This window comes from Colletotrichum aenigma (genome assembly GCF_013390185.1).
Source record: "Colletotrichum aenigma strain Cg56 chromosome Unknown KSG_Cg56_contig08, whole genome shotgun sequence".
Lineage (NCBI taxonomy): Eukaryota > Fungi > Ascomycota > Sordariomycetes > Glomerellales > Glomerellaceae > Colletotrichum > Colletotrichum aenigma.
The window spans coordinates 4,432,090-4,459,780 of NW_023500914.1; the positions used below are offsets into that span (position 1 = coordinate 4,432,090).

The window sequence follows — 27,691 nt, forward strand, 5'->3', positions numbered from 1 at the left end:
ATGAGACGAAAGATGGCGTCGGCCGGACTGCGGGAAACAGCGGTCCATTGCCCCACCCGAGTATTCAACGGAGAACATGTGATCATATTCCAAGCATACTGATCTCGGACTAATGAGTTTATATGTTCCACACGTTCAGTCTAGAGCCAAATTCCTAGACCGGATGTTTGTTTGTAATCAAGAGGTGTATTGCTGCACATCCGCCGATCTTGCTTAACTTCTCCAGCAGCACCATTAGACTGTGGGACAATTTTCTCTAATCGATATATCGGATGACGAAAGGTACTGTTTCCGCAAAATCCCAGTCTTCGCGCTTTCCGCGGTCGCCAAAAGCCCGGAGGCCACTGAAAACGATCTTGTAGGTTCCCTCAGGCACAGCCGTCCCGTCCGCTAGCTCTCCCGTAAACCCGAGCCTGTAGTTTCTCCTCACAACCCAAGGTTCTGGAAAGCCCGAAAGGAACCCAATGCTGTCGATGTCGAAGAATGCCGTTGTGGGAAGACCCGTCTCCGATATAGCCACCACATCGGCTCGAGCCATCTGCGTTCCAAAGAGCAAACTGGCTTGGATGCTCGGATATTCCACATTTCCCGGCGGCGTCGTGCCAGGGCGGGGTATTGTGAACGTGGTGTTTGGAGCGGTGGGATTGTTGAAGTAGCCGAGAAATGTTCCATACTCAGGGCCCTCCAGGAACACCGGGGTTTCTTTCATGCTGCCGGCAACACCGATATATGGGATGCTGTGCGTCTCGCCGTTATCGGCTTCGATCGTAATCAGACCGCTGTACACGGGCAATTGCGTCGCATTCACATTCCGCGGCGGAATCACTGTGACAGTCACTTCTGCCGACGAGCCTGCCGATATACTTATTGCCCTATGTCTCATGTCAGCTTTGTGGGATAGTTCTTGCAGCTGACGCCAACTTACTCTGATGAAAAAGAAAGCTTGGCCCAGTCATCGACGGTCGGATTCGGAAACTGAGAGGCGGATCGTGAGCCCGAGGCGAAGGTGTAGGCTGTAGCAGCTTTGGTGTGCCCAAGTTTGTATATCACTGCGTCCCCGCCTGTGTTACGGATACTGAAAGTATGCTGCGCGACGAAGTTTTCCGTGTCGTTGAACGAAATCTCGCTAACGCTTAGGATCGTCTTTGCATGAGCGGCATCGTATGCTTGGACTACGCCAGAACCTTGCTGGGGTACAGGCGCTAGTATGTCGTGGACGCTCGTTCCATCAAACCAAGGCCGGGTCCTGGAGGTCGATGAGATGACGTTCCGCAATTCGACAGGATCTGTTGTCCCTCTCGCTTGACCGACAAGTGCAAATACTGCAGCAATCAAAGGTGTTGACATGGAGGTTCCGGAAAGCACGGAATATTCTCCCATGACCATGGGCCAAGTTGAGAGGATGTTTCCACCTGGAGCAGTGAACTGGGGTTTGGATACCACCTCCCACGTAGGCCCCCAAGCTGTGGTCAGACTGGCGAGATCACCAGATACGTCATTGGTAACAGCCTCATACCGGATGTCTGCTGCAGCGGGGCCGACGATGTAAATGTTGATGTTCGAACCTTGGTTCAATAGGTTTATCCAAGTGGCGCCCTGAGCCGGAGTGACAGTCCCAACGCCGGTGATGCCATCTGAATAGGCGTAGATTGTTGCAATAGAGCTTTAAAAGTCAGCGATGTGCAGAAAAGAATGTTGGGTCGACCTACGAGTTGCTTTGACTATAAAACAATAGATACCTGCCTCCTTTGGCAGCGACGTTGGTGGCTTGTGTAGACGAGTAACATTTGGAGGTATCCGCTACCCGAAGAAGGACGATCTTTGACGAGAGATCAGGCGTGCTATCCGGCAAAGGACTGCAAGCATCGTTCGCGGAGTCAGATCTGTTGCTCACAGACCAAAGCGGCAAGGTGATGTTTTCCGCGAACTCCGGCCCACCGCTGATAAAACCAAACGGCTCTGAGATTCCTGTTGCGTTATCCACCGTATAGGAACCAGCAGTGAGCAAGAGAGGGGTGATGGTATTATCAACAGACCCAGCAGCTGTTACATTAACCCCGGTTGCTGGTGACGCCGACAGAAACATGCCAGATCTGCCAGAGTTGCCCGGGGCCACGATCACGGACACACCTTGTGCTGCAATTCGCGATGCAGCTATGCCCCAAGGATCGTTTGCCCATCCAGTGTACTGCCCCGCCGAGCAAGATATGATGTCGCTTCCGTCATCGAAAGCAGCATTAAAGGCGTCAAGCAGGATGTCATTTGTTGTCAGGCTGTTACATCCCCAAGCGCGGTAGGCTCCCATGGTGACGTCGGGAGCTGCTCCAGTGAAGCCCAACTCGTTGGCCTGAGCTGCAATAATACCAGCCACATGGGTTCCGTGGCCGACGCACCCGTCATACGGATCCGCATCAGGTTCAGGGCTATTCGGAGGAAAGTAGTTGTCGCCAGTGAGGTGCCATCCGTAACTGACGAGGCATCCTTCTCCGAAGCAGCCCCCAAGGGCTGGATGCGTGTAATCGACACCGCTGTCAACGATTCCGATACGAATCCCCCTGCCAGTATATCCTTCGGCTCTCAGCTTGTCAACCTGGGTCATGACGTGTGGCGTGTACGTATCGGGCTCCTCGGCCTGCCGCTTGTCTACTCCAACGAACTGCCCCGACATAGCCGTTCTGTTTTTCCCAACATAAAGTGGCTTCGCTGTCGGTATCGTGACCGTTCTAACAGGCCAAATTGACTTCACTTCGGGGCGTGCTGCGATCAGCCCTGAGATGTCATTGGATACATCATTTGATTCATTGACGATGCGGAAAGATGCGCCTTTGAACAGCTGGTAATTGAGATCCAGTCGATGCTCAACCTCCAGCCCAAGACTCTGATAGAAGCCGGGTGCATCCGCCACATCAGTATCCCATTCCACGACAAAAGCTCCCGGAATTACAGTCGCGGAGTTTTCGGAAGATTCGCAGCTTTGATCGGCGAGGGGGGCAGCGGGGTCGACGGCGGGGACTGTCGACACGAGCGAGAGCCCAACGGCCGCGGCTGGCAGCGACAAGATCTTGAACCTCATGGCGGCAGTACCTTGGAAGCAGATTCCAATGGGTGATCCATTTGAGAGAACGACATATCCTTGGGGCTTTATATACCACTAGATAGACATGCGAATCTTGTACTAGGTATTCATGTTGTCGGTCAGCAGGATGCAGGCTGGAGTTACGAGGAACGTTGCCAAGCTCGTATCGACTAGCTTGACGAGGACTTCCTTGAAATGCCCAGCGCCGTTACTGCGATCGATTCGTTGATGATAGGCAAAATATTGATTTACCTTCCTGTTTGGGGTGGTTTGTGGGTATTGATGTTACTCACCAAGCCAGCATCATGCAGCCGGGGTTGCATGGCGCCAGGAACGGACTGATGGGCTTCGTGATCGCAAACTCCAAATAATTAGAGACCACTCAGAGGGAACTGTTTAGCAATTTCAGCAAACTCTTTGTCATCACACTTAACTGAAGATCGCCGAAAGTATCCGCAGTATTCATTCGCTTTTATTGATCCCATCGTAGCCACAAAAGTTGAAACAAGACCCCAGCCGTCGTGCCACATCGTAAGAAATCATATGTACAAGCAAGTTGTATGGTGAGAACACGTAAGGAAATCGCAAGCTCTATGTAAAAGAAATCATCGCCCATGGAGAAAGGAAACGTCACCGTGGTCGCCCGTGAACATCATATCCCAGCTCAGGAATTGTAAACCGCGATGTACTCGGCTTGGAAGCTGGCACCAGACACAGTGGTAGCCAGGGGAGTAGTGCTGCCGTAATTGTTGTTGGGGAACTCGCCGCCGATGGCAAGGTTCATGAGAATGAAATGGGGCTCGTGAACAGCTTGGGTCCAGACGTCGGCAGGGAGGTCATCCGAAGTGACCTGCCAGAACAAAGTGTCGTCAACGAACCACCTAACAGCCTCAGGCGTAGCACTGCGGTCGACCTCGAGGGTGTACTTGTGGAAGTTACCCTGGCATGTGGTGCCGGGGCACTCCCGGTTTCCACCAAGACCATCCTTCTCCTTGCAGGGGCCGCCGGGGCTGGTGCCGCAGTGCATGACACCCCAGACTTTGTTGATGCCGTTGACGTTCTCGAGGATGTCGAACTCGCCGATGGAGGGCCAGTTTCTAGAATGTTTGTTAATCCACTCTGTCTTGAAATTGAAGAATTATCGAATACTTACTGGTAGTTTCCGCGGTAAGCGGCGCCCAGGGTCCAGAAGGCCGGCCAGTATCCAATGCCGTTGGTGCCGACAACGGGCAAGTTCAGACTGGCCTGAATTCTCATCTTGCCGCCAGCGGCGGCAACGAAGTTTGCGCGCTGGGTCTCGATACGAGCCGATGTCCAGGCACCGGCGGTATCTTTGATGGCGGTGATCGCAAGAGCGCCGTTTCCGTCAAGCTTGAGGTTGTTGACGTTGCTGGTGTAGGTCTGGATCTCACCCGTGCCCCAGTTGGCGGGGCCTCCGGGGTAGCTGGTGCCGTTGTCGATGATCCAGTTGGCAGTGTTCGGCAGGGAGTTGGCGGTTCCGACGAAGTCGTCAGACCAGGTGAGGGTGAAGCCAGCAATCTCTGGGACAGCAGCCTGGATGGCTGGGAGACCGACGGCAAGGGCCGTGAGAAACTTGTTGGAGACCATGACTGTGATGTGTAAGAAATGGTATGGGCGGGTTTTTAACCAGATAGACTTACTGAATGAGTGAATGAAGTCAAGTGAGTGAATAGTAAAGAGTGAATGAAGTTGGAATTGCTTGCTGTTGTGCTCTTTCTCAGGAACATTACCTGGAGGCTTTCATGTCTTATATACTTCATAAAAATGAGCCCATGGGGTGCAATCAGGGTGGTTCGTGAGCACGCGTTGTCGTCTTGGAGCTCACTCTTGCAATTTGGGACTGAGTTGGTGAATAACCCCTGAACAACCTAGCCATACTCATCGGTGTTCCCGCCGCGATGCCACGCTGGGCGCACCGCGGGCGGCCTTTCATCATGGGCGGCCGAGAAGCCTGCCCGCCGCAACCCCTTTCACGGTGTTGTCTCCTTGCTACCCCACACTCAAAAGCCGACGATGGCATATGACACGGGCCAGGAAACGGCCCTTCTCGATGTACCCGACACCCAATCGAGCAGAAGAGGCATTAAGAACTGCCTCTCTTTTGGCCATTGAAGGATTATGGACCATATCATTTCTCAAATATGGACGCGCTAGTCATCAGACGGGCGTTCGTCTGATCTTGACAGGTAGTGTGGTGGTACTGTGAGCGGCCCCTGATAAATCTTCACAGCGTTTCGGCAAGATTCCCCTGTCGACTTCACAGGGGCGATTAAAAAAACCACTCCCTTTTAGGGCTGAGCAGTGAATTATTCTAGGCCCTCGAGTCAAAAAGCGGAGAGGCCGATGACACCCTTCACCATATTTCAATCATTTACTGTCCAAAAAGACTCACGACGCTTGAGATTTCGAATTGAATCAATGCATCACCAAATATTCGCATGCGGAGGACTTTAAAGATTTAGAGTGAGGGGGCTTTTAACTGAGAAAAAGGGCAACATGTGGTTGGGTTGGAAATGTAACCCCAAGACGAGTCTGCCCCTTTTCTCTCGGGGAAGTCGGCAGCGAGGCGGCCGGACTCTCGGCCGTCAAGCATCACCTCCAATCGTTTGCTTTCACCGGAGGAGAGATGCTAGCACATGCTTCCGGCAGCAACTTCTTGGTTGACGCTAGGCACGCGATGGCTACAGAACTTGCGGGGAAGATGCCAACGGACGATACTGAGGAACACATTTTAAGCTTGTTTGGTGTACCTGACGATCGGTCAATCATCAGCTCCTCATCCCCCTCCTTTCAAGTGTCGGACGATGCTTCATGTTGACACCAAACCGGTCCATCTTCCGGATCAGGTGTCTTGGCCGTTCTTTTTCGGTGCTTCGCCGGCTTGATGTAAAGCGATTTTAGGCCATGGTGATGTCTGGCACCCTTGCGACTTTTACCGATGCTGACCTCCCCTGACTCACGCTGCCAAAATCACGCGGGCGGCATATGATGGCGAACGACTGGGAAATGAGCTAGGGCCAGCGCGGCATCCCCGCAGAAGCGATGGCCGGGTCTTACAGAGGGCGACCTTAAGGAGCCCCGCAACGGCCCGATTATCGGGCTTGGGGACATCGGGGTTGCAGACCGCTAAGAGGACGGAGTCCGGGGAAGCTGACGAAGTTCTGCGTGGGGCGGGAGGTAAGAGCCGAAGAACGGTGGTCTGGGGAAACTGGGGCTGCATTCCATCCTCCACGCGATACTATGATGGCCAAGTGATGTAGTACACAACGTGGGTTAGACGTGAGAGCCAAGGAGGACGTCCATCTAGTCTGGCAGGATTTCTGCATCAGCAGCATGTCGGCTGATCACCATTCTGCTCACGTCCGTAATGAAGCCGAAGGAAAAGCAGGTTTGAACCTCAGGGTCGACATTCCGCGTCGGTACGTTCACAATTGATAACTGGCATGTGCCGTATGCCACTTCCTCAACTCGTCGCCTTAGTAACAAGTCTTGAAAAGGCTATTTCTTCCATGTGCATGGAAGACAGGGAGCAATGTTTGTGACATATGCGTCCCAGTGAGTTGTTGGAAAAGTAGGTTCTAATTCCGTCGTCAACAAATGAATCAGATGACAAGGTCGTTATTGCTGTGCGTGCAGTGGCTTCGGTTCGTTCCGTGGATGGCGTGCATTAGGATGTGGCTCGCTCCTCGAAATGGCAACAGTGTTGAGGATCCGATCGTCGTGGCGTCTGTTGAAGAAAGGTCTAGAAGCCTCTGATATGCGTTAGGAGCGCTGGACACGAACACTACAAATCGCCCCCTTCAAGCTCCACTGAGAACCAAGACAGCCTATTTTTCCTGTGTCTGCGCGGAGATCCTGTGCACTTAATTACTCCTGTCCGAGACGTCAATTGAAGCAAGACGGTAATTGAAGCGATGATGACAAGAGGAGCGATGAGGACGATAGAAGCACAACGATAAGGTAGAATAGTCACAGGAAAAGTAGTCGGCAAAACGCAGGACAAATAGGGGGTCTCCGAGAAACGGCCCGCCGTTGTCTTTTCAGACTGCTGACAGTCAGCCGGCATTCGAGCGGCACGGAAACGGGATCCTGCGGCAAGACATCCGGGGCGTAATCCGCCGGTTGACTTGTGCGAGACAGAAGTCGGCCGGGCTGGGCCCGAGGCCCGAACCCCCGCCCGAATCCCGTCTTTACGTAAGGGATCGGCCACACCACTTTGTAGCCAGCCGCGCCCGGCGCTCGAGCTAGATTAATCAAGCCACTTCACGCAACTTGGCTCCGATGATCCGCTTCTTCGGCATGGAGCGGACAGTGCATTCTGGAATTTGCGGGAGTCTCTTTCAATTTAATCCATCGAAATTTCACAGTCCACTTTCATGAGTCGGTCCATCCACCTAAGTCCGAGCAGTGCGGAGTTTCTACTTGCCCCAAGCTCCCCCGTCATTTTCAAGTCCGCTGCGCTGCTCCGCTGGGTTGAATCGGCGGGACTATTCCTCCGCACCACTCAGTCTAACTGACTTGAAGCTGGCGTCATTCGTGATTAGCGATACCTCGGCACAAGTTTCACAAAGCACAGTTCACGGGCAGTCTTCTCCGTCGGGTTGTGGAGCCTCCCGTTTCGCCGTGCCATGATGCGATAATGTTTTGTCTTTGTAATCCGACTTTCCACCCCGTTTCTACTGGGATCGAGTCCCCTTTTGTGGGCCGAGGCCGTGCCATGGTGACAATCAAGTGAAGATAGATAAAGAGAATTTTTTCAGTTGAGCACATTGTAACAGCCAGCACTTCATTAAGCATCAAATAACAGCGTTTCGTTCTCGAGATAGAAGACAGAGGTTCTTTTCCGAGTTTCAATTGCGATCTTGCCCGACAGAACTCAGAGAAACACAACCTAGCAGTCAACATGTCAAACACCGCTATCGCGAAGCCATTGACGCTAAAATGCGGCCTCACTCTGCCGAACCGCCTCTCGAAGGCCGCCATGGCTGAGAATTGGGCTGACAAGGAGGGTTTGCCAGTCGAAGCGATGCAAACCGCATATTCAACATGGGCAGAGGGTGAATGGGGTCTCGTGATGACTGGTATGTACATCGTTTAGTCATCATTGAAGCTCTAAACTTGCTCACCAACAACAGGCAACGTGCAGGTTGATATCAAGTACCTGGGCTCACCTTCGGATGTCGCTTACAACGAAACGATCCCACACGAGCGCATGCTCTCGGCCTGGAAGTCCTGGGCTGCCGCGTGCAACCGCAACGGCACCCCGACCATTGTACAGATCAACCACCCTGGCCGTCAATCGCCCCTGGGTGCTGGCAAGCGTGGTTTCCGTGAGAAGGCATTGTGCCCCAGCCCGGTGCCGCTGAACCTGGGAGATGGTTTCATCCCGCGTCTGATCAACTCGCTCCTCTTCGGCACACCGCGTGAGATGACCATTGATGACATCAAGGACGTGATCCGCCGCTTCGCGCTCACAGCGAAGCTCGCTTCCGACGCAGGTTTCGCCGGTGTTGAGATTCACGCCGCCCATGGCTACCTCCTGGCTCAGTTCATGTCAGAGAAGATCAACCAGCGCACTGATGAGTACGGTGGCTCATACGCTGGACGCGCCAAGATTGTTGTCGAGGTCATCCGCGCTATTCGCGCCGCAGTCCCGAAGGAGTTCTGTGTCGGCATCAAGTTCAACTCGGTTGACCACCAGTCCCAAGCCGAACTTGCTGGATGCATTGAGCAGTTAAAGTTGATCACGGACGCTGGCGTTGACTTCCTTGAGATTAGCGGTGGCACCTATGAAGATCCTTTGGTAAGTTACCGACAATGTCTATAACAGAGAAGCATCATCACTTACGTTGGAATCAGATGTCTACTGGTGTCGCCGATGAGAAGAAGTCCGAGCGCACGAAGGCTCGCGAGGCCTTCTTCCTCGAGTTCGCCAAGGCCATCCGCAGCGACTTCCCAGATGTTCCTCTGATGGTCACTGGTGGCTTCCGAACTCGTCAGGGTATGGATGCTGCTCTCTCCAGCAAATCCTGTGACATCATTGGCGTTGGAAGACCGGCAGTCCTCAACCCTTTGTTGCCCAAGAACACCATCTTGGCTGCTGATGTGAAAGATGAAGATGCCAAGCTGTACGCGAGAAAGATTGAGGCACCTTGGATCGCTACTAAGCTTGGAATCAAGGCCATCGGCGCTGGCGCTGAGTCGGTAAGTTTTCCATCTCGTTACGCATCAGACAGGAATATTGCGACGAGCTAACACATCTTTGTAGGCTTGGTATGGAGGTGAGATCCGCAAGATGGGACTGAAGCTGTAGATGGGATGAGCGAGCGATAGACCCAGGAGTTGGAGTTAGAGAAGAAGTAGAGTGTGATACCACGTGGATAGAGAGACTCTTTGCGACTTAGTCATAAACCGTGTCAGGACTTTGTGGGTTTGTGGAATTGACATGATGCTTTAGCTTTTGATTTGCTGGTTCCAGTGATTTGTCAATCCCCTTACCGGGAGGTATCCGTACGCTGGAGATGAAAAAGGCTAGGAGATCGCAGAGAGGAGACTTTCATCCAGATCCTCGGTAAACTAACGGACTTGCATAAGGCAAACGGCGGTCAACGATGCATGCGAGCAAATTCAACTCCGCAAATTCATCACTTACAACCATCGGGCATCTTCACCCGAATTTGCAAATGAACATGGTCGACTGGAACCCTTCCCGCTTGGTAATGCCGGCCACTTCTTCCCCTCATTCTCTCCGCACAATCCACTTTTCCGTTCCCCGGATTTTTATCCTGCTCGCAAACAGTCACTCGGATCATCGTGAAGGATCCCAATTTGGTTGTGACCTTCCACTTAGGTTGGGGCATTTCGGGCTGCACGTAACCTCACAGTCCATTGAAAGGAATGTTGGCTCCGGTAGGTCGACAAGTCACCCCGCAGCCAAGACTTGCTCATCTTGCCGGAGGATCACGCACCAAGATAACTTTAGAGGGACTTTGATATAAATACAGGTGTCTAGAGTTGTTTTTTGGGAGTGCCCAGACGCTGCATGTGAGCTCGCAACATCATTGTCCACCGCAAATATGAAGCCAAGCTTTTTGGTTCAATTTGGCGCCTTGATTCTCTCAGCCAGCCAAGTGCAGGCTGACCTCTCAGATCTATTCAATGTCACAACTTTCCCCAACGAACAGAAGGAGAACGTTACAAAATGGCTAGCCGAAGCTCGTACTCTTGCCGGTCCAGATCTGTCTGCTCACTACGGCCATCGATGTATCCTCGGTCAAGTCTACCCAGTCCTTTCCAACGCAGCTCAGACTCCTGGATTCATCCAGCCTCGCGAGGTCTTTGATCGTTTCTACTTCGTTGGGCAGAGCGCCGTCTCAGCATGGGCCTATGACACGGGAGATGGGCTGGTGGTCTTTGACGCTTTGGACAACGCGGAAGAGGCTGAGAAGATTCTTGTCCCTGGCCTGGAGGCGCTCGGCTTCTCCGGCAGCGACATCAAGCATCTTATCATTACCCATGAGCATTTCGATCACTATGGTGGGGCCCGGTACCTCCAAGACACATACAGTCCGTCCACATATGCGTCAGCCCCGGCTTGGGAGACCTTGAGCAAACTGGATGACGGACCCGTCAAGGACAAAGTCATTGCCGAGGGAGACGAGCTCACTTTCGGCAACGTGGCAATCAAGTTCTACGTCACACCGGGCCATACCCCTGGCACCCTTTCCTCCATCTTCAAGCTTTACGACAATGGCGTCGAGCACACAGCTGGTCTCTACGGTGGAGGCGGTATCCCAAGCACTGCCACGGACAAGGAAAAGCAGATTAACTCGTTCCATAGCTTCGCGGATTTGGCTAGGGAGGCGGGTGTTGACACGCTTGTGGCAAATCATCAGACGCAGGACCGGTCTCTGTACAGCTTTGATCTCCTTGATCATAGACCTGCAGGAGGCGAGCATCCGTTTGTCATCGGGACCGACGCGTACGACCGCTATCTGCGGGTGATGGCGCAATGTTTGCGTGTTAAGGCCGCTAGGGATGGTCAAGATTTGCACATCTGAGGGTGAAAGCAGGTAGCAAGCCTGGTATCAACCACTTAATATGTATTTAGTCTCGGTTGACTGTAGATACGTACGTGCACACTCGTCAAAGAAGTATTTACATGAAATCCCTCGAAACGCTCTTTTTTCCCATGCGTACCCTCGCTGAGATTGCACTAAAAATTGCTCTAGGCCGGCAGATTGCCATTGATAGACCAGTAGACATTGTAGTTGAATCCCTGGGCATCGTAGAACGGGCCAAGGTTTACTGTCTTTCCACCTGCAGTTGCAGTGAAATCAAGACCCGTCGTACCGCTTCTCTCTACCGAGGCCAAATCCAAAGTCGGCACAGCAGAAAGCGTGTCGCTGCCGTAGTTACCGCTCAAAATGACCGGGCCGAACGCCAGTGCTGCAATGCTGGGGTTGTCATTGGCGGCAACAGTCTGCAGCTTCATCGGCAACGTGACGACAACGGTGTCACCATCAGCCCAAGTGCGATCAATCGCAGCATATGCGCCGGACGTCGCAGTGACAGCCTGTCCGTTGACGGTAACCTGGGCGCCTGAAGTCCATGACGGAATGCGGACTCTAAGGGTCCACTTTCCAGAACCAGAGACCTTGAGAGTAGTGGTGTCACCGTGGGGGAAATCAGTTGTCTGTGTGACGGTCACACCTCGTTCAGTCCAGCGAAGCACCGACGGGACGAATAGGTTGACGTAGAGAGCGGAGTTGTCGTAGAAGTAAATGGAGTCCATCAGCTTCGTGTTGGTCTCAAGACCGGTTCCCTGGCAACACCAAAACGAGTCGTAGTCGGTACTCCAAGTACCGCCGCCCCAAGCAGGGCCGACACCACGACGGCCGCCAGGGTTTAATGGAGTGAAGTACGTGATGTGGCCGTGACTATCCGAGGGGTCCTGCTGGCCAAGAAGGTGGTTCAGGAGAGCTCTCTCGTAGAAGTCAAAGTAGTGAGTAGCGCTCGGGTTGGTCAACCACAACTCTCTAGTTAGTTTGAGCATGTTGTAAGTGTTGCAAGCCTCGCAGGTATCCGAATTCAGGAATCCAGCAATGGCATTGGGAAGTCTGAAGTGCTCCGCCTGACTGTTGCCTCCAATGGCGTACGAATGGGCGCTGACGGTGATGTTCCATGCGTTGCGGGCGATGTCCTGGTAGCGGCCTGTTCCAGTGGCCTTGTACTCACGAGAAGCCCCAATCCACTTGGGAACCTGCGTGTTCGCGTGCAATCCATTCAAGGAATCTTGGTTGGACGCAAGAGGGTCAAAGATGGCCGCGTGGTCGAAACGTTGAGCGACTGTAAGCCACCGTTGGTCGCCGGTCTGGTGGAAGATGTCCGCCATGACTTCGTTCATGCCACCAAACTCGGTGCTCATCATGTTCTGCATCTGAGCATACGTGAGCTTCCCTGTGCGGAGGTCGACCCAGGCAGCCATTTCCAGAAGCACGTCGCGAGCATTGGTGTCACCGATGTGGCGCCAGACATCGAGAAGGCCGGCCATGGTCTTGTGGATGGCATAGTATGGGACGTTGCCATTGGACAAGCTGCGGTCCTCGACAGCAGTAATCTCAGATTCAGGGAATCCGGAGAGGTAGCCAGTATTGAAGCCGACGTTTGCATTGTTTGCCTGGCACTTCTTGAGTTCGGCCGCAAAGTACGTCGCCCGGTCCTTGCACTCGGTGTCGCGCAGCTGAGCGTAGCAGAAAGCCCAGGCGTTGAGGAAGTGGCCTTGGAAGTGCGTCCGGAAAGGAAAGTCGGGGGCATCCCAGCCGCCGTTGGCCTGCGCGTTGTTCGTAGACAGACCGTGGTTCTTGCGGAAGTTGTAAAGCAGCCGCTCGACGTCGACCCATTTCAGGTAGGTGAGGGTACGGGCTTGGTTGTCGAAGAGGCGACCGCTGCTGAGAGTGACTTGGCTCATATCAAAAGCCCAAGCGGAGACTCCTTTCTCTTGGTTCACAGGAGGCACTGCCTGAGCATTCGCTCCTGCAGACAGCAGGGAGAGCGCGAGGGCTGCCAGACCCTGGCAGTTTTGCGCGTTGAACCACATCTTGCTAGCGGTAGACGCTGAAGCCAACGATGATCAGAAACCAAGAGAGTTGTCTTGAAGAATTGTTAAGCCTAATAACATCACGGAAAGCCCGTCGATATGACGTGGACATCCCTGCTTAATATACTCGCTGGGCATAACGGGTAATCTCAGCGGTCTCTATCGTTCCCCGTGGGGAATACGAAGGCGAACTCAGCTTGGCTCAATAGAGCGGATCTCGTGATTCTCAGCGGTCCACTGCTACCGTTCAGACTCGTCGACTACTGGTGCGCATCCTCGGTAGCGGAGGTGAGGTTGCAGTCAATTACTGATGGCATGTTTACCAAGGACTTATGCAGGCTAACCCCTGACTGGTGTTCCCCCGCATGTTGGGGTAGACGCGGGCCACGACTCAATTGGCGCGGCACTCAGCATGCCTTTGCCCGCTTTTGAGGATCTGCCTGAAAATGTGTGCCGATAATGGTCTTATTGATGTAACCGTTGACACTAAGCCAAGACAACTTGCAGCGATGGCAGTTGGCTTGCGGAAGTACTATTTCCATCGTGGACTCGAATGCAGACAGCTGAAAGACATGACGAGAAGGTTGCGTCGCGTAGATCAAGAGCTGAAAGAATAGAAATCATGTCCAGTCAATTCTCGCCGCTTAGTTGCGATAAGTAACATCAGTATTCCGCGTCTTGACTAACTGCATGTATGACTACCATTCGGCACTGTCGGCACGGCGGTTGCTGTCACGACAGCATTGCTGATTTAATTCAGACCAAGTAAGGAGGTAGTGCAGCTCTAGAGGGACACCGAATTCAGAGTTACAAGCGTAAACATCTAACTCGCACGCTTCAACTTCCCGTTGTGAGGGAGGGGGGCGCTGATAATAGCCTGTCCAGAGACTTACTGTAATTGACGGTAATCGCCCTTCACTACTCCAGCTTTCGCCTCTTCTATTCTGAGACCCCCAATACAACTAGAGAAAGCCTGGACATGAGTTGATTCGACTTTCCTCTATACATGTAGAATTGACAAGGATTTCTTTTGGTGGATCAAGTTAGGCGCACTGTTTTCCACTCGCAAGTTGGCCGCGGAATATTGTTGCTTTCAACTTCATCATATAGCACGAGTTCTCACCACCGTTCGGTTTTGCGGTATGCCAGAAAGACTCATATCTGGTCGTTGATCCAGGTCTCTTCGATGCGCACACAAGTAGAGCCGGTGAGCTCCCAAAAAGGGTTTGCCATGTGGGCAGATCCTTCTCCATTCAGGCTGAGAGTCGGCATACACAGCAATGGGGACCATTGTAATGAGAATCAGAATGATGACGAGCAAAATTCGACAATGGACAAGAAATCAATAGCACCAACAGACCTAACGTAGGTATACCTAGGTCTCTTAGCCAGAATCATTCACGCAGGTGGTAAGCCCTTCTCAAGCTGCCTTGTACTTGTCCGACGTTCATGTTTGCAGAGCTAAGAGGCCGTGGGGTGTCCTCGAACTGAATTTTGTCCGTGTTGGCTAGCGATCGGCTTCGGCTGCGACGCCTATGTGACAAAACCCGCATTGTACACCACAAATAATGACCGCTTCATGTGACTTATTAGTTCAATATGGAATAGCTTCGATGATAAGGGCTTGGCTAATATCAACGACACATCTGAAATGTGTTGAAAATGATTACCTGACGCGGCTTTTTCATTGAAAAGTGAAGTCCTCAGTCCGAGGCTTCCAAGGTCAGATAGCGTGTAAATTTCAAACTCGAGATCAAGATAGGATTTGTTGAATTATTTTGAGATGCTTGAAGGCCTCCATGAGCAGCTCGTGAGAGTAGGGGAAGCCTAGAAACAGCATTTTGAGAAAAGTGTGTGAGAAAGACTGGAGTTAGCCGTGCCGTAAGCCTCATTCACCTCGATTCAGATGCAAGAACTGATAAGCTTGATATCAGACTTGCTGCCCACAAAATGAAAGGCAGCCTTTCAATCTCCGGTACCCGGGCAACGTAGCAGCCCAAGTACAATCGATAGACGATCCTGCGCACGTGGCTCGGGACCCGACTCACTAGAACCACAACCTTATTTCAACATCATGGAACTCTGTCAGGCAGTCACTTTCTCAAGTGGTGTTTTCCGAGTAACATCTGACTGCTGCCTGCATTTTTGGAGTCGCTTCCGATTCAACTGGTTGTTTGAGGGGCGCAGCTTTGCGCCCGCCCCACGATTGAAGCGGGCCGTGTGCGGGTAACCAACCGCATAGGGCGATGATATTTCTTTTGCACATTTTCTTTGGCGATTACAGGCTCTTGCCATCGATTTTTCCTTGGCAGTGTGCCCCGAAGCGCTGTATGCTGCCCAACTCAGTCTAGCCTGGTCCATCTCCACGGGGCTGAAGCCTATAAGGACAGGGGCTGAGGCGGCACAGCAGTCGCCCGGCCAGGGTGAGAGACCGGCTCGAACCGACAGCACATTGGTCCATGGCTGGATGGTGAATCGCCAAGATCGTGGGCTCACATGTTTGATTTTGATTTGGGGTAATACTTAAGCTTGTTGTCGACCCGGTCCTCTGTGACTTTATTGCTCCATTACAATTTAAGATCGCCTCGGCAACAACCCAAAGTTCGACTAGCTTCTCACTGCAACACCATAATTCCTTAATTCTTAATATACCACGACATAATACGAATCGAGCGAGAGAATTCAACATGGACTGGCAACCGTACATAACAGGATACATAGTCCGAAGTGTCCTATCCGGACTAGTCATCCTCCCGGCCTTGGGGGTCTCTGCTGTTGCTCTTCGTAAACTCGGAGCCAAGCATGACCCCACGCGCCGATGGGTCGACTTCACCAAAGCAGCCTTAGGACTCTGGAGCATGTGAGTGTCTTCTTTTCATTTTTAAGTGGGCAGTGTTCGGCATTGCGGGCTATATGTCATACAAGCTCACGGGGCATCTGCTCGAACACGCGTGGCGTAGCCTCCTTCGGTCGATAAGATGCTGACTTTGTCGATTTTCAAAAGATCCCAGCTTCTCATTCTCGTCTGCTGGATTATCTACGCGGTCGAGTACTCCCAGCGGCAAGACGGCAGGGGTTATTTTGGCCCTGATTATACTACTCCCTACATTCATATTGTCGGCTCGCTGCTTAGCACACTGGGCCAAGTCGCCCTTCTTCTTGCCTTTTTTTTCCTCGCCCACGCGCTGGCTCAGCTCCGTGGCAGTACCACGACCGATGACTCCAGGACCTTTTCCGTGGGCAGAAAGGTAGTATTTGGCGGGTCAGCTCTGATTGCTCTCGTAGAGGTAGCAGTCTTCTGCTGCTATATCGCCTCTCAGATCATGTTCAAGGTTCTACCAAGGAGGGATCGCTACGTGCGAGGAGATTGGGACAACGCCATTAGGTTGTTATTAGCTTATGAGTATATGTCAGCTAGCGTTAACTGCATGTTTCTGATCGCTGCCGTCGGCATGACGATCTATGCTTTTCAGGCTCAGAGAAAGGCCAGGGGTAGCCCTGTTCAGAAGGTGAGAGGCTTTCTGATGAAACGAACGACTAGATAGTTTGCAGATGAACTCTTTTTACTAACTTATTTATTTTCATTAGGCTGCCACCATTTTTCTTATCGCAGTATCCCTTTGGCTCGTTGCTAGAATTTGGGGCTTTATCACCACCGTGCTGTCGTTGGCGATGGTTTGGTGGGGCTCGGCTTACGTTGGGATCATCGACACTATCCTCGCTATCTGGACTACGTTCGCGGCTCTGATGCTTCTCTACACGTTGGCTTCTAACAACGCATACGGGTTGTCAAGGCTGCATTACCAGGAAGAAGAAGATGAGGGGCGTGTTTGGGAAGATCGAACATAAACCACATCTTAGGAAAATCTGTCAACGATCACGGGTACGAAACCTTTGGACGGCTCTCATCTATTCTAATTGTATTCTCCTTTGTTTCCAGACTGTCGTTCTTTCCAGACTGTCGACTTGTGGACATCTGTTCCTGGAGAAGACTCTGAATGGTGCAAGACCACCTGGAATTAAATAGAACACGATATATGCCATGACTGGCTATGATTGCCACCTTACGCCGCTTCCTATCATGTTTGGATGGCCGTGAAACATTTTTCAAATGCGCTTAGAACAGACGGTAGGGGCCATCCTGTAGGAGCAGGAATCCATTCATTCGGTTACCAGGTGTCTACCTTTCAGCTGTTGCGTCAAGCGCTTCCGTCCCGGGAATGTGAGAAGATCTATGCACGATAGGGGTAGTCTCCGCTACCACACGACGTTGTTCTTCTTTATACTATCCTGATCCCCGTTATTTACCCCGCGTGGGATCACATCAGTCTCCAAAGACTTTATGCCGGCCTCTTTGCCCCGGATGGGGGATCGATAACGCGCTACTCGCCCACACACGACTCCCGAACCGAACCGAACCGACAACCCGGCCCGGCCCAGACCTTCCCCGAACGGGGCTCGGCACCACGAACACGTACCTTCGGGGGCTTACGTATGGTCACTAGGGCCGACATGAGACCTTCAAAGCGACAATGAAATGAAGCTGGTGGCTTATAACAGACGTCTTCCTCGCTGCGAAGTGAAAGATTCAAACTGTCGATTCTCACGCCCTTCCTACGTTCTCATTGCAATCCCATCAACGAGTTCCTGGAGCCTTTCCCGATTGTAGGACATATCAGTTTCACTTCACAAACATGGCCACGGAGACGCAGACAGTGACCGACACCGAGGTCAAGCGGACCTTTGCCACTCAATTCGAGACCAAAGATCTAGTCACATTTGACACTGACAAGCAATACGGAGACTGGCGCGACGAGTTTCATAAGAACGGCTGTGTAGTCATCAAGAACGTCATCAGCCCGGAACGAGCTCAGTACTATTGCGATAAGCAGATTGAGTGGTTGAAGAAGTTTGAGCTTGGTTTTGACGACAAGGACCCTTCGACATGGACTGCTGATCATCTCCCTGTGAGCTTCAAGGGAGGGTGAGTGTTTACATCACAAAAGCCAAACTCGCAATGTTGACCCCATGAACAGTATGTACTCCGCATACGGCGCATCCCACGAAAAGATGGCATGGGAAGCCCGCATGGAACACAAGATTATCGAAGTGTTTGAGAAGCTCTGGGAAACCAACGAGCTCATCACTTCATTCGACGGCATGAACATCTCTATGCCGAACCGCAAAGACATTACCTGGAGCCCTTGGCCGCATTGCGATCAGAACCCCGAGAGGAAAGGGTGAGTTGAGCCAATCTTATATCCTAGTGACGTCTCTCACACATATCAGAATGCAAGCCGTTCAGGGTCTCCTCAACTTCGCCCCCAACGGTCCCAAAGACGGTGGGCTCATGCTCATGAGGGGCTCCGCCAAGCTTTTTGACGAGTTCTTCGCCCACAAGCGCGAGTCCGCCGACCACGAAGACGCCCCGCCCCCCGAGATCAAGTTCATGGACCTCTTCCTCTTCAGCGAGAAGGACGTCAAGTGGTTCGAGAGCAAGGGCTGCGAGCTGTTCAAGGTCAACATGGAACCCGGCGACTTCGTCCTCTGGGACTCGCGTACGATGCACTACGCCCGCTTCCCGGAGGGCGACCAGATCAGACACGTGCAGTACATCTGCATGACCCCGCGCAAGTTCGCGACGGACGAGGCCCTTGAGGCGAAGAAGTTTTGTTTCGAGAACTGGTATGGGACCACGCATTGGCCTCATTGGTGAGTTCTTTCCTGCATTGCTCGGTTGGGCTCCCGATCTTGCATTAGCTGACAGCCGACAGCAATATCCGCCCTTCACAGGACAAGCCAAAGAGGAATGGCGAGGTTTGCCCAAAGTACCGATCAGAGCCATTTGAGAAGCCTGAGATCACGGATAAGTTGCTGAAGCTTGCCGGTGTCAAGCCATACTGATCGATAGACCGTCTGTTAGTTATAGCATGGCAAAGAAATGATATTTGTCACAAAATATTCCCATCAGTAGTTGTTGCATTTCCGCTTCTTTTGACGGCATGGACGACGGATGCCCCTGTAATTGGTGGATCGACTTGCCCCGGATCCGGCTCCGGCCCGACTTCCGGTGAGACCTAGTCGGCCGATTACCCCCCGATGCCCGCGGCATTCGTGCCAGTAGAGCTTCCACGAACACGCTGAGCTAGACCGCCACTGTAAATGGCATTTCTAAGGAATCCCATTGATAATTGAAACGATCGGTCAGGAGTCATGACTGTTAAATAATTGGACCTCAATGCCTTTTCCGACCCAAAAACAGTAACTTCCGGCGAACAGGTTTCTTCCCGCCCCAAATTAGGCCGAAGTCGGGAAATCGGAAAACGAACATAAGACCTTGATGCGGGGAACCCCTTCAACAACGAGAGCCGCCCGCAGTCTGGACCCCGGTCAAGTTGCAGTTGCAAACTTTTAGCGTTCCTGTGAACTGTGATCGTGGGAAATAAAGTTTGGTGTTGAGAAACCATTTGAGTTGAGCCTCACGCACGCCAACTGCTGCACCTGGGCCTGTCCATTCGCGCATCATGCAGGAAAAGTCGCACTCAGAAAGCACACCCAGTGCCGCGTCCGCGGTCTCGGGTGACGTTCCTGTTGAAATCGGGCCAGATGCTACCACAGTTCCCTCACATAGAACACTTAGCCGGGTTGCGTCCCGACCGAGTGCTATTGTTGATGTACCACCAGATGGAGGGCTCAGAGCGTGGATGGTTGGTAAGTCACAGCCACCACTGGGTATGGTTTCCCGGCTGCAACCAAGCTGACAAAGTAACAGTATCGAGCACTCATCTTGTTGTGATGAACACATGGTAAGATTTATCTTAAAATTTGCTGCAAACTCGGACTCACTAATGATACTAGGGGCGTGGCCAACTCTTTCGGCGTCTTCCAACCATACTTCACAACTCTATTTGATCGTTCGCCATCCGACGTATCATGGATTGGTTCCTTCGAGGTTTTCCTGCTGTTCTTTGTCGGCACCTTCACCGGCCGCTGGACTGACATGGGTTTCTTCCGGCCCCTCTTCATCGTCGGCTTCTTTCTGGTTGTGCTCGGTATGGTTGCCGCCTCGTTCTGCACCACATACTGGCAGTTCTTTCTCGCGCAGGGAATATGTCTTGGCCTCGGCAATGGATGTCTCTTCTGCCCAACCATGGCAGTCACGTCCACGTATTTCGCCAAGCGCCGCTCACTTGCATTCGGTATCACCGCCGCGGGCGCAACGGTAGGCGGCCTGGCATTCCCGAGCATGGTCCGACAGCTCTTGCCCCAGATTGGACTTGGGTGGACAATGCGAACAATAGCCTTGATCCAGCTGGTCACTCTAGCCATCGCCGGGCTTCTCATCAAGACCAGGATACCTCCCCGTCAGGCCGCACCTCTGGTCGAGTGGGCAGCCTTCAAGGAGTCCGAGTACAGCTTCTACGCAGTCGGAGCTTTCATGGTAAGACGTACGGCTTCCTTCTTATCAACTCAAGCTGATAACGCGACAGTGCTTCTGGGGAATCTACTTTGCCTTCCACTACCTCGCAGCCTTCTCCCGCGACATCATGGGCCTCTCCTTCACCGACTCCCTGGACCTACTACTAGTCCTCAACGGCGTCGGTGCCTTTGGCAGAATCATACCGAGCCAGATCGGCGACATGATTGGCACAATCAACATCTTTGCCCCGATGGCCTTCATGACTGGCACCATCATGTACTGCTGGATGGGCGTTGCTAGCCTCACAGGGCTGTACGTGTGGGCAGTGTTTTACGGCTTCGCAGTCGGCGGCGTGCAGGCGCTGTTCCCGGCGGTGCTGAGCAGCTTGACCGCGGACCCTCAGAAGCAAGGCACGCGGATGGGCATGGTCTTCACTGTCGTCAGTTTCGCAAGTTTGACGGGATCTCCGATCGCCGGTGCGATCATCGACGCGCAAGGAGGGAAGTACTCTGGCGCCCAAGGGTTTGCGGGAACATGTCTCCTTCTTGGCATGACGTGCGTCCTCGCGGCTAGGGTGTGCAAGACGAGGAAGATGGGCGTGGGCGCAATTGCATGGGTGAAGGTATGAGCTGGTCAGGGCAGACGGTTGCAGACCTCGCGGTGCCAATAGAATCAAATTGACTATCCAGATCATTCTAACTAATAAGCACTAAGTTGCATCATCTTTACCAGCTGCGTGTAAAGCGCACAGTACCCCAACAACCCCACTGTTCAATCACTGCCCGGCTCCGTTGAATGCAATCCTGTTCGGTGTAGTACGCTCCATGCCCTTGATCTTATTCTTGGTAGACATGGCCACGATGCGACGTTTCAGATCCTCAGGTGAGCTCAGTATGATGTTGTTGGCACTCTCCTTCCCCAGGAGATACATGGCGAGGCCGGCGACATGAGGAGAGGCGAACGATGTTCCGGTCTGTTGGACTGTTGCGCCTTTAAGCCCAGTGGTCATCACGTTTTCTGCGGGAGCGCTGACGTCGACTTCCGGGCCATAGTTTGAATGACGCCACCATCTCCAGTTCTCAGTAATGCCGCCGACGGTGATTGCATACGGGAGGCCGGCGGGCACTTCCTTTCTGGCGTCCTGGTTGTCGTTACCGGCGCAGACGACCACGTGGACGCCTTGCTCAACGGCGGTCTTCACAAGACGGCTGATAGCCATGGCATGCTGATTGTTATCTTTCACCTCAGCCGCTGAGAACTCCCGTTAGATTCTGAATCTGCACATAAAAAGCCACGCTGTGGCAGAGCGAGAAAGTCTTACACATAGACATGTTGATCACCGAGCGCCCCTTTCGCTCTGGAGTCTCCGTTGCGTTCTTGACCGCCCACTCGAGGGCTCTTAACACGTCACTCATCTTGCCTCCCGTACCGCCGAAAGGCTGTACGGAAACAAGGTTGCCCTTCTTGGCAACGCCGTACGTCTTGCTGCCGATGATGCCGGCCACTGTGGTGCCGTGGAAGTGGCTCACTTTGTGGCCATGTGCGCTATATCCGTGCTCTGCGCGGCCTTCGAACTCGGGGTTATTGATGTCGATGCCGTTGTCAATCACGTACGCGTACGTGCCCTCTCCGGCAGAGTCGTGGTATAAGTATTGCGTTTTTCTGCTCTGTCCGCGGTTCGCCATGCTGTGCAGAGCCCATCCGGCCCTCGCCTGCGTTTTGACTGTCGCAATGGAGACGACACTGTCCTCTTCGACGTATGCCACCTAGCACGACTGGTTAGTTCAAGGAGAATTTTTGCTTATGTGTAATTCAGGGTTTCCAACGTCAGGGTTGTTCCTCAGCTCTTCGACAGTCGCTTCATCGTAGTGGCCGATGTAGGCGTGGAAGTCGTCGCCCACGTCCAGTCGGTCTTCGAAGCCGGTGGTGTCCCGACGAGTGAGACTGCGCGCGTGCATCGTGTCCACCCAGCCCAAGTGGGATTCGATACCCGCCTCCGAGATGTTGGGCGAGAAAGTGACGATATACCGGTCCTTGACGTCGATCGGCTCATCGACCCCGGCCATGTCGAACCCAAACACGGCATTGGCGGGACCGAGAGAGGCTAGAGCGACCAAGAGGGCCGAGATCTTGCGGTCGTTCATCATTGTTCTCAATGGGATCTTGAGAACTTTGAAGTCGGGGAAGCAAGGAGGTGCAAGCAGTGTTTGGATGTTGAGGAATTAGATGGGCTTGATTGATCGTAGATCTTCTTTCATGTTGAAGACGATCTAGGCCCTATGACTTTATTATAACTTGAGACAGAAGAACGAGCAATATTTGTGCCGCAAATGTGGCATCTCAACGGCGAACCAAAATCAACGGCGTGGCGCCATCGTTTATCGTTCAAGCGTATCGCCTTTTTAAATTCCAGTTATTAGAGCTCGTCTGAGTTCTCAACGGCCAAAACAAATACCAATGTAGGCTGAAAGAATTCATGTTGATGACCCTTGGCTTGTTATAAATGGCCCCAATATATTGAAGTAACCGCGAAGTATATCTTGTCTGGCACACTCAGTTCGGAATGAAGGTTTCAACAGCGAAGCATCAGTCACACAAAATGATGTCACCGACAGCCTAACTCCACCATCCCGCTCAAGTCTCTAAACATCGTCTCGGCATCACTAAAGCGGGATTCATCGCTGGGAAATCATGCGCGGAGGAAATACTCTCTGATATTATATTGCGTGCTACAACCATTGGCCAATCAACATCTCGAGCCAACTCTAAACCCCCGTCAAGACTCCTTCAGGCCCCTAAACCTTGTCCAGGCCTTCTTTCTCCGCGCACTGGTCATAATCACCAATCTCGGTCCTGTTGTCGTCGGAAGCGCCACCGAGGTACTCCCCAAACACTCTCTGCTCAATGTCCATGTCCTTCCAGGCGACGCCAAGAGCCTTCTTGTTCTTCTGACGGTAGTAAACCCTCTTGCCCCACTTCCAGGCCTCAACGCCAGCAAAGAAGAGTCCCGCCGCGATGAAGACGATGGCCCACTCCCACGAAATTCCCTTGTGCTTGAAGACGATGGTGTTGATGACCGGAATGTACAGCAGGGGGAAGAGGGTAACAAAGCCGAGCATAATTGCCCAGAAGAGGAAGCGGTTACGCCAGACATCGTACATCCACTGGGTGAAGTACTTCTTGGATCCGGGCTGCATGCGGAAGAATGAACGGCGCCTATCAATCATCTCCCAGGCGAGGAACAAGGCGAACCAAGTCAGGCAGGCAAAGGTCGTTGCTCTAGCGCGGAACACGACGTCACACGAATCGCTGTACGTCTCGTTACACCCTTCACCGAGCTCGCCACCTCCAAATCCGTAGACAACCAAGACGAAGCTGCACAGGCAGAGGGCGGCAATCCACAGGCCGTACACCACCATGTCGACCAAAAATTCCATCGTGAAGATACCAGTCTTGAGGGACTGGGGAGGGCGACGCATGATGTCGGGTACAGCGCGCTCGAACCCGAGTCCCATGTCGGGCATGCCCGAGGTAGCCATGATGATCCAGACGATTTCGACCGGGGCAAGAGGAAAGACGGAAAGGCCTCGAGCATCCTTGAAGGCAAGGCCGACGAGGAGCGTACCAGCCTGGGCGATGTTCTCGGCTAGGACGTGGAGGACGAACTTTTGAATGTTGTCGAAGATGCGGCGACCTTCTTCGATGGCAGAAACGATGGAGGCAAAGTTGTCGTCGGTGAGTACAATATCGGAAGCGTCCTTGGCTACGTCGGATCCGGATTGTCCCATGGCAATGCCAACGTCGGCGCGACGCAGAGAAGGAGAGTCGTTGACACCGTCACCGGTCTATCGTTGGTTAGCTGGCTGGATGACACTTGTAGTCGGAAGCAGGAACTTACCATGGCGCAGAACTTCTTGCGGCGATGAAGAGCTTCAATCATGCGAACCTTGGTGCTGGGAGCGCAACGTGCGATGACGAGGGGCAGAACCGGAAGCTTATCGACGTCATCGTCGCTGAGAGCGTCGAATTCAGAGGCGGTCATGACCATCGCGTCGGCAATGTTCTTGGCTACACGCTCCATACGGGAAGGAAGGATACCGACTTCGATGGCAATGGCCTTGGCAGTCTCGGGGTGGTCACCGGTGAGCATGTGAACCGAAATACCAGCCTCGTGACACTGACGGACGGCCGGGCCAGACTCGGGACGGGGAGGGTCGTAGAGGCCGATCAAGCCACGGAAGACCAAATCGCACTCCACGGAAGAACGCTCGACCTCGTCTCCCTTGTTCGGCTTTCCGTCGTAAGGCTTACTGGCGAGGGCGAGCACGCGGAGACCGAGACTGGCGAGGGCTTCCATGTTGCGGAGGATCTCCTCACGGAATTCGGCAGTCATGTCCACGAGCTCGTCCGTGTCCTGGGGAGCGTACTTTGTGCAGGTCTGGATCACTCGCTCCACGGCACCCTTGGTGTAGGCATAGTATTCGCCAGTGGTGTTGTGCTTCATGATGACGGACATGCGCTTCACATCGGAGTCGAAGGGCAGCTCGGCAATCTCGCTCCACTCGGGGCTGTCGCCAGTGGTGAGGCGCAAGCGGTTCCAGTCGAAACGAGAGGCGAACACCTGGATAGCAATCTCGGTAGGGTCACCGCGGGCATGCCACTGGTCATCCTTCTTGCTGATTGTGGCCAAGTTGGCGAGAGAGGCAACGTGGAGGAAAGCAGCCAGACCAGACTTGCTGTTCTGCAACAGATGTTGCGTGTCGAGAATGGTGCCGCATGCGTCGCCTCCCTTCTTAAAGTCCAAGTGCCTGGGGGAACGTTCGTCGAAACGAATGTCACCGACAGTGGGATCCGTAGGCGTCGACGAGTTCTCGACAGTGTAGGTTCCCATTCCAGGGAGCCACGCGCCACGAGCCAACATCTTGCCTTGTGTGAGGGTACCAGTCTTGTCAGAGCAAATGTCGGTCACGGCGCCGAGGGCTTCGAGAGACTTGAGATTGCGCACAATGACGTGGCGCTTGACCATGCGCTTCGTGCCGGCGGCCATTGTAATCGTGAGGACAACCACCAAACTGGCGGGAATCATGGACAGACCCGTGGCGACGGCATAAATGATGACCTCCTGCTTGGCGTCGAACTTGTTCGCGCCCAAGACGATGATAGCGCAGACGATAGCGATACCAAAGAGAAGAATGGCCAACTTGGACAGCTTCTTTTGAAGGGGTGTGCCGACGTTCACGCCCAAGAATCGGCCAATGGCATCGGTTGTGGTGAGGGTATACGCTTCCAGGTATCGGTGGGGACCGGCGCGGCCATCGGGCTTGCGCTTGACCTCGCGAACCTTGGAGTCCTTCTTGCGCAAGGCAGAGGCGATGGCACCGATCTCGGTGTAGACGCCAGTGGCGAAGACGATTCCCTTGGCGCGGCCCTTGGTGACGTTGGACGAACTGTACGCGACGTTGAGGCGGTCGCCGGGTCCGGTGTTGTCGTCGAAGGTGGCGTCCTCATTCTTGCGAACAGGGAGGGATTCGCCGGTCAACAGAGCCTCGTCCGTCTCAAAATTGACTGCCTCGATGAGTCTAATAGCCTACTTAGTCGCTTCCAGAAAACGGGGGGAGATGGAACATCTAACCTGACATCGGCGGGGATGGTATCGCCAGTCTTGATCTCGACGAGATCACCGGGCACGATTTCGCCCGAGGGCACGACCATGGACTCGCCGTCGCGGACAATGTTGGCAGTCGGGGAGCTGAGAGAGCGCAGAGAGTCCATGGTCTTTTCGGCGGAATACTCCTGGAAAAAGCCGACAATGACATTGAGAAGGATGACGAAAGTGATGACACCACCCTCGATCCACGACTTGATGCCGAAACTGACGGCCATGGCCAGAATGAGGACCTTTGGCAAGCGTTAGATGTGCCATTAGACATGTGTCTGTGATGACTTACCATGGTCATGGCGTTGGCGATCTGCGCAATGATGATCTTGATGGGCTGTACGCCCTCCGCTTCACCGAGATCATTGGTGCCGAACTCCTCGAGACGGGCCTTGGCATCGGCAGCGGAAAGACCGTCCTGGGGGTTGGCGCCGAGTTCGTCGGCGACCTGCTTGAAAGACAGGGCGTGGGCGGGATGGGAGAGAGGTTTGTTTGATTGCCCAGAGACATGGTTCTCATCAGGCTTGGCTGCCTTCGGGTTGCCCATGGCGAGCGAAAGGCAGTCAGTGTGGGGATGACAAAATAGATGTGGTCTTTTGACCTAATATTCGAAGACGACAAAAGGCGGCGGCGGGTTGATAAAAGACGGCAGACCGACAGCAGGTCAGAGATGTCGACAATTGAGAGGGTGACACACGATGACGAGAACAAAGACGTCAGAGCAGACTCAGCAAGGGCTTGTCAGTGTAGCAACGCAGCGACAGGTGGTGAGCTCCGGGGTCATTGAGCTGAAAGTGGTCTGACGGGGGAAAAAGAACAGATGGCAGCGAGGAGGGACGAAGGCTGCTTTTGAGTCGAGCTGATGGGCGTGGGACTGCAACGGTGGCCAAGCCAAGCCAAGGAAGCCACCGACGAATTCACCGACAGGACGAAGGCGATAAGACAAGTGGAAGCAGATGCGAAACGCAAGATCCCCCACCGCGGCGACGACCCAAGAACCGGTGGGAAACATGGTTGCGACTGCTTGTTTAATCGGGTGCAGACTGCAGGCTGGAGGCTGGAGGCATTTGGGGCAAAATTTGACGGCGATGATGTTCTAACTGGCTGCGGCGACGAAGGAGGACCCATCGAGCAAGCATTAGGGGCTTCTTGGCCTTCTTGGCCCTCTTGGCGGAAGGACGGAGGACGGTGCCGACTGCTCAATGACGGAGGCGGACGGACTGTGGTTTGCGTTGGAGAAGGTCTTGGCTGTTTCTTTGGGTAGTAATAGTATTGTGTAGCTTATCAATTGTTCATAGCGGGGGACGGCAGTTGAGGTTCATGATACCAAAATAAACACATTCCATGTCGACATGTCTGTTGAACTCCAGGTTGAGAGACAGCGAGTGTGACAGGTATGACGGATGATGTCAGGCCGGG

The 27,691-nt window shown here is 53.3% G+C and overlaps 10 protein-coding genes across 10 annotated transcripts; 5 read left to right on the forward strand and 5 right to left on the reverse strand.

Annotated features, from left to right (window-relative positions):
• Positions 1-256: 256 nt before the first annotated feature.
• vpr-2 (Minor extracellular protease vpr) lies at positions 257-3,073 on the reverse strand (the record flags this gene model as incomplete). Its single annotated transcript, XM_037327935.1, has 3 exons — positions 257-872; positions 926-1,663; positions 1,710-3,073. The coding sequence occupies 3 exons, from the start codon at positions 3,071-3,073 to the stop codon at positions 257-259; spliced, it is 2,718 nt and encodes a 905-aa protein (XP_037174033.1).
• Positions 3,074-3,740: 667 nt separating this feature from the next.
• On the reverse strand, positions 3,741-4,684 carry bglA-1 (Beta-glucanase; the record flags this gene model as incomplete). The annotated part of the gene is made up of 2 exons (XM_037327936.1): positions 3,741-4,173; positions 4,230-4,684. The coding sequence occupies 2 exons, from the start codon at positions 4,682-4,684 to the stop codon at positions 3,741-3,743; spliced, it is 888 nt and encodes a 295-aa protein (XP_037174034.1).
• Positions 4,685-8,000: 3,316 nt separating this feature from the next.
• nadA-1 (NADH-dependent flavin oxidoreductase nadA) lies at positions 8,001-9,410 on the forward strand (the record flags this gene model as incomplete). The annotated part of the gene is made up of 4 exons (XM_037327937.1): positions 8,001-8,178; positions 8,233-8,900; positions 8,957-9,301; positions 9,366-9,410. The coding sequence occupies 4 exons, from the start codon at positions 8,001-8,003 to the stop codon at positions 9,408-9,410; spliced, it is 1,236 nt and encodes a 411-aa protein (XP_037174529.1).
• Positions 9,411-10,173: 763 nt separating this feature from the next.
• gloB (Hydroxyacylglutathione hydrolase) lies at positions 10,174-11,157 on the forward strand (the record flags this gene model as incomplete). Its single annotated transcript, XM_037327938.1, has 1 exon — positions 10,174-11,157. One exon carries the CDS (start codon positions 10,174-10,176, stop codon positions 11,155-11,157), a length of 984 nt encoding a protein of 327 aa, XP_037174532.1.
• Positions 11,158-11,324: 167 nt separating this feature from the next.
• CGCA056_v012695 (uncharacterized protein) lies at positions 11,325-13,196 on the reverse strand (the record flags this gene model as incomplete). Its single annotated transcript, XM_037327939.1, has 1 exon — positions 11,325-13,196. The coding sequence occupies one exon, from the start codon at positions 13,194-13,196 to the stop codon at positions 11,325-11,327; it is 1,872 nt and encodes a 623-aa protein (XP_037174531.1).
• Positions 13,197-15,883: 2,687 nt separating this feature from the next.
• On the forward strand, positions 15,884-17,045 carry CGCA056_v012696 (uncharacterized protein; the record flags this gene model as incomplete). Its single annotated transcript, XM_037327940.1, has 3 exons — positions 15,884-16,056; positions 16,201-16,705; positions 16,785-17,045. The coding sequence occupies 3 exons, from the start codon at positions 15,884-15,886 to the stop codon at positions 17,043-17,045; spliced, it is 939 nt and encodes a 312-aa protein (XP_037174534.1).
• An 845-nt stretch (positions 17,046-17,890) lies between these two features.
• Positions 17,891-19,100, forward strand: CGCA056_v012697 (uncharacterized protein; the record flags this gene model as incomplete). Its single annotated transcript, XM_037327941.1, has 4 exons — positions 17,891-18,180; positions 18,233-18,436; positions 18,486-18,908; positions 18,971-19,100. The coding sequence occupies 4 exons, from the start codon at positions 17,891-17,893 to the stop codon at positions 19,098-19,100; spliced, it is 1,047 nt and encodes a 348-aa protein (XP_037174533.1).
• Positions 19,101-19,720: 620 nt separating this feature from the next.
• Positions 19,721-21,244, forward strand: apdF-5 (Aspyridones efflux protein apdF; the record flags this gene model as incomplete). Its single annotated transcript, XM_037327942.1, has 4 exons — positions 19,721-19,907; positions 19,969-20,002; positions 20,055-20,637; positions 20,687-21,244. 4 exons carry the CDS (start codon positions 19,721-19,723, stop codon positions 21,242-21,244), a joined length of 1,362 nt encoding a protein of 453 aa, XP_037174789.1.
• A 147-nt stretch (positions 21,245-21,391) lies between these two features.
• alp1-1 (Alkaline protease 1) lies at positions 21,392-22,760 on the reverse strand (the record flags this gene model as incomplete). The annotated part of the gene is made up of 3 exons (XM_037327943.1): positions 21,392-21,867; positions 21,938-22,382; positions 22,443-22,760. The coding sequence occupies 3 exons, from the start codon at positions 22,758-22,760 to the stop codon at positions 21,392-21,394; spliced, it is 1,239 nt and encodes a 412-aa protein (XP_037174526.1).
• A 651-nt stretch (positions 22,761-23,411) lies between these two features.
• ENA5-0 (Sodium transport ATPase 5) lies at positions 23,412-26,819 on the reverse strand (the record flags this gene model as incomplete). The annotated part of the gene is made up of 4 exons (XM_037327944.1): positions 23,412-24,461; positions 24,515-26,195; positions 26,249-26,514; positions 26,565-26,819. The coding sequence occupies 4 exons, from the start codon at positions 26,817-26,819 to the stop codon at positions 23,412-23,414; spliced, it is 3,252 nt and encodes a 1,083-aa protein (XP_037174745.1).
• Between the last annotated feature and the right edge of the window lie 872 nt (positions 26,820-27,691).